Source organism: Etheostoma spectabile, chromosome 18 (assembly GCF_008692095.1).
Source record: "Etheostoma spectabile isolate EspeVRDwgs_2016 chromosome 18, UIUC_Espe_1.0, whole genome shotgun sequence".
In the NCBI taxonomy this organism is placed as follows: domain Eukaryota; kingdom Metazoa; phylum Chordata; class Actinopteri; order Perciformes; family Percidae; genus Etheostoma; species Etheostoma spectabile.
Window position 1 is genome coordinate 2,073,995 of NC_045750.1, and position 5,032 is coordinate 2,079,026.

A 5,032-nucleotide genomic window follows, 5' to 3' on the forward strand; every position below is an offset into this window, starting at 1 on the left:
GGGGGGGGGGGGGCATGTAGCAATGGGCCTCAAGTTGGAATTGAACCCTGGGCCCTTCCGGTAAGGACTGAACCTTGGTAGATGGGGTGCATGCCCTACCAGGTGAACTACCAAGGCACCCCATCACTGGATCAATATGATAGTGAAGAAAACTTAAACATATGATGATCCTCAGGCAACTTCTGAATTTCTAATATCAATGTGTGTTTTCATGTCTCGGGGGGGGTACTGTTTTACTGAGTTCAGACTCAGGAGTGTCGTGCAGTACCTGATGAAAGCTTAGTGATCAACAATCCACACTTCTCTTCGATACCTGCTGCATCTACAGTTGACGATGCTGCATGGCTGCATCGCTGGTGTTCAGACTGCATGACAGAGGTCCAGAGGTGGTGAGGGAGGTGCTTCTGGAGCGAGGATGGGAGGAATACGACCAAGAGAAACGCAAGGAAGAAGACTGGAACCTCTACTGGCGGGGCTCTGCCTTTCGCAACTCAGAATATCACAACCTGTTGCCATGGCAGCGGCTCAACCACCACCCCAAAACTGTTGGCATCACACGCAAGGTGATGATGGTTCTGACATATCTGCACTTTATGTGTAAAAGAAATGCTAAAAGTTTTAAATGATCAACACCATAATGATCCCTGTTTGTACTTTAAATTACAAGGTGTCAGGACTTAATAAAACAATAAATGACTAAATATTGCCAAAATAAGAATCTGTTTCATGAATATACTATGACTACAATTTGTTATTGCTAAATTGATATGTACAGTACATATCCTGTTGAAAGTCAATCTATTTTATAATCAAATTAGAAAAGCGTGTATACCTAAAACTCAGCTCTAGATTACATGCACGTCAGAAAATAAACATTTTACAGTGTTTATCAAAGCAAATTTGCATTATGCAGGTTTTTTCTTTCTATATAAATGTAAAAAGTGGGTCTAGGGCTGACTGCCGGTGTGCAGCTAGCCCTTTTTTCATTCATTAATCTGTCACTCGACTAATAATGCTGCTGTGCAAAGTCTTTCCCTTTTCTATGTACTTTTCACAACTAGGAAAGGGATTGCTCTTTGAAGTTAAAATAATCACTCTAAAAGAATGCTTTTGTATTTCTCTTGGAAGGACTGCTTGGCACGCAACCTGAGGAGAATGAGAGCCACGTTTGGTTCAGCTCTCTACGACTTCAGTCCCACCGCCTTCATCCTCCCCAACGACTACACCCGCTTCCTGTCTGAATACAACAAGCTGCGTCTGACCCGAGGGCCGTCGGCCTTCTGGATATGCAAGCCCGTGGATCTCTCCAGAGGCAGAGGGATCTTCATCTTTGAGGACATTAAGGACTTGGTCTACGACTCCTGTGTGATCGTACAGAGGTACGTCAGCAACCCTCTGCTGATCTCCGGCTACAAGTTTGACCTGAGGATCTATGCGTGTGTGAAGAGCTTTCATCCACTGACGGTTTACATTCATCAAGAAGGCCTGGTGCGTTTCGCCACCGAGAAGTACAACCTTTCATCGCTGCATAACCTGTACGCTCACCTCACCAACACCAGCATCAACAAGTTTGGTCCCTTCTACAAAACCGAAAAGGAGAGAGTAGGCCAAGGATGCAAGTGGACCATGAGCAAGTTCAGGCATTTTCTCCACAGCCTAGACATCAATGAGCTTCTTTTGTGGCAGAGGATCAACAGCATCGTCACTCTGACCCTGCTCACCATCGCTCCCTCCGTCCCCTCCTGTCCAAACTGTGTGGAGCTGTTTGGCTTCGACATCCTGATCGACGTCAAGTTCAAACCTTGGCTTCTGGAGGTTAACTACAGCCCTGCGTTGACTCTGGACTGCCAAGCAGATATTACAGTGAAAAAAGGGCTAATCGGCGATCTGATTGATTTGATGAACTATACGTTGATTGACAGCTTGAGAGAGAAGGCCTATCAGAGACAAGGGTACACGCAGCGTTATTTCCATGCTAACTACCCCTCACATGTTTCCATACCGGTGTTGTCAAAGTTTAAAGAATCCAAATATCAGAAGCAAAGGACTGGTCGCCAGGCACTACCTTTGATAACAACGGTTGAAAAGATGAACCAAAGGCAGTCCAGACAACATGCTTTTGTAGCCGACTACCAAAGGCACCTTCCCCATGTGGACTTAAACGAGACATATGCATCCAGTGGCGGAATAGTTGACACCACAGCCAACAAAACCTGCACCGACAGAAAAACCCTAAACCTGACACTCGGACCACACTCAAGGACAAAAGTGTCAGTGGTAAACAGACAGCCGTGTCCAGCTCTTGCACCGTGGCTGGCAGACAACAGGAGTCCTCACGTGTCTGAGGTTACAGACCATGACAAGACTGAAATAGAAGCTGAGACGGAGCCCGGAAGAGATACAGACGTTTCCTCTTGGATACGTGATATCCCGCACAGGGGGCTGGGATTCCGACGGTCAAAGCTTCCGAACATTTACAGGTATGTACAGTACTAGAAAATTGTAATGTAGATGTAATGTTGTTTGAATGTAAGATGTAATGCTTTGTCTGCAGGGAAAATTGTCACCTGAATTTAGGAGACATTTCAATCAATGCAAAAGTATGCATTAATGCAGGGGTCTTCAACGTTTTCCAGGCCAAGGACCCCCAAACTGATGGCGAGATGGAGCGGGGACCCCCTAATTATATATATTGTATAAAATTGTGTTATATCAAACTGGTCCTATAGTGCCATGTGTGCATTGATGACTGAAAGACATCTTCTGCCTCCATTTATCTGTTTACTACAGTGTGTTGAATTCATGTTAATGTGTATTTAAAGTCATTTCAATTAGTGGAAAAAATTGCAGGGGGGGGGGAATATAAAAAACAAATTCTAATCAACCAAAACTTTCACGACCCCCATGCAGTACCTCCGCGGACCCCCTAGGGGTCGCGGACCCCCTGTTGAAGACCCCTGCATTAATGTATTAAAATCCTCATTATTATTACATCATTCTTCGTTTCAGTGTCTTTTAGCTTCTCTTGACTTGTTTTGGAAGCTTGGCCAAAGACAAGGTTTTGTGCAATATGTTTAAAAACTACATTTCATGGCTTGAAAGTGGTAAAAAAGGTTTGAGCAAAATACCACCCAATTCCTACCCTTCATATAGCATAAACAAATGTTGTGATTGTTTCACAGTGGAAGTCAGCGACCAGTAAAGATGGAGAGAACAGCTGCACTAAACGGACAACGTATTCCTCCGCTCAGAGTTGGAGAATTTATACGGACATTCCCATTTAATTCAGCCACTCTGAGGGCCTCGCAGCATGAACTGGATGTCAAGATAGTCATACAGGAGCTTCACAGGGTCACTGCTCAGTTAGCTACATCAGGCAGGAAGTTGAGGAGAGAACAGGAGGAGGTGAAGAAAGATGGTGAAGACGACTTTGATTCATTGCTGTGGGGGCCAAAGGAACCTCCATTGCTCAGTCAATTCTTCAAAACCACTTAGGGTTTGTTTGTTTCTGGGTTTGTTGCTGAGCCCTGATTGTTTTTTCAGATTCTGTTACATTAAAAAAAAAAGTAAATCTCTTCTGTTTGCCAAAATATGTCCCCAGGACAATTCACAAATGGATTGTGCGTCTTTTATGGCTTTTTATTTATATAGCATCAACATAATATTACATAATATCATAGCATACTATAGGGTCTCTGGTTCAAGTCCCCGTATGGCCCAAAGTACGGAGTGTGGATTGGTAGCTGGAGAGATGCCACTTCATCTCCTTGGCAGTGCCAGGTGCTCTTGAGCAAGACACTATACCCCCCCCCCCCCCCCCCAACCGCTCAGTACTGGCAGCCCCCCCCCACTCTGACATCTCTCCATTTGTGCATGTGTGTGTAATTCAGGCCTGTGTGTAGTGATTCTAACAAAAAAAGAGTGTACATTGTAATTCTTCAAAACCTCTTAGGGGATCAAACCACTGGGGATCAATAACCAGTATAAATTAAATTAATTATAAATTAATTAAATTAATATGTTTAACTTTAAAAAAAAAAAGATTAGTAAATAAATAATAATTAATTACTAAGTTGCTACATGAGAGTAAAATACATCTCTAATCTCACACACACACAAAAACAGGCGCCCGGATAGCTCAGTTGGTGTAGCGGGTCATTCCCTCCTCTCATGTCTTCAGCTGTCCTGTCAAAATAAAGGCCAAAATGCCCAAAAAGATAATCTAAAAAAATAAGTCAAATGATAACTTTGTCCTTCTTCTTAGTGCGTACTCTGCCTGACGCGTACTTGGTTTCCTGTCGCCCGTCGGGGTAGATGGTCTTAACTGTCCCATCAGGATACTCCCTCCTCTTGAACTGGGAGGTGTGGATTTCTGTCTGACCGTTGGGGAAATCCACCATCTTCTCACCTAACCTGGAAGGGATGATGATACTTCAGTAAAATAATGTTAAAACAGTGATTTAATTGATGATAGTGTGTATTGTACTAAAGGGGGGTGGAGGGGCATGCAGGGAAAAACATGAGACAAGCTATTATATAGATACAGCATGAGGTAAAAGGATGAGGTTTATCTAGACTTTTTTTAAACAACAGGAGTTTGCCCAGTTGATTTGGCCTGCTCACCAACACCTTCAGCAGCTAGAGCCGCAGCAGTGGCTGACACACCTGTTTTGATTGCAACCAACTTTGATTGCTGCAAATGACATGATACATTGTTAGATTCAGTGGGACATACTGTACACTTTCCAAGGATATACTGTATTATCTCTAAGGTTCTCTATGGTGTGAATAAAAGGCCCCATAACAATTGTCATTGAAAAAAAGATGCTCCTGAAACTCCAGAACTTACCTACACTCATCTCATGTGATGGCATATGTATGCCATGCCAATTTCTATGCCATTATTGGCGTGTTATCAAGACGCATACTCGTTTTTTAGCATGTATATCAATGCCGTTTGGCCTCCATTGACTTACTTTACCTTGGGATTGCGTGTGAATTCACGCCGTAGCGAGTGGTATTAAAGGGCGAA

At 43.5% G+C, this 5,032-nt stretch overlaps 2 protein-coding genes across 2 annotated transcripts in view; one reads left to right on the forward strand and one right to left on the reverse strand.

The window, feature by feature from the left end:
- The window catches only part of ttll2 (tubulin tyrosine ligase-like family, member 2), a 4,026-nt gene extending 486 nt beyond the window's left edge, over window positions 1–3,540 (forward strand). The window contains exons 2-4 of the mRNA XM_032542615.1: window positions 329–563; window positions 1,129–2,480; window positions 3,183–3,540. Coding sequence (XP_032398506.1) covers window positions 342–563; window positions 1,129–2,480; window positions 3,183–3,495 — 1,887 coding nt within the window. The 5' untranslated portion in view covers window positions 329–341 and the 3' untranslated portion in view covers window positions 3,496–3,540. The remainder of the gene's footprint in view (window positions 1–328; window positions 564–1,128; window positions 2,481–3,182) is intronic.
- The window catches only part of si:ch211-140l13.3 (uncharacterized), a 34,598-nt gene that overhangs the window by 576 nt on the left and 28,990 nt on the right, over window positions 1–5,032 (reverse strand). The window contains exon 14 of the mRNA XM_032542612.1: window positions 4,272–4,413. Within this exon, the coding sequence (XP_032398503.1) occupies window positions 4,272–4,413 (142 nt within the window). The remainder of the gene's footprint in view (window positions 1–4,271; window positions 4,414–5,032) is intronic.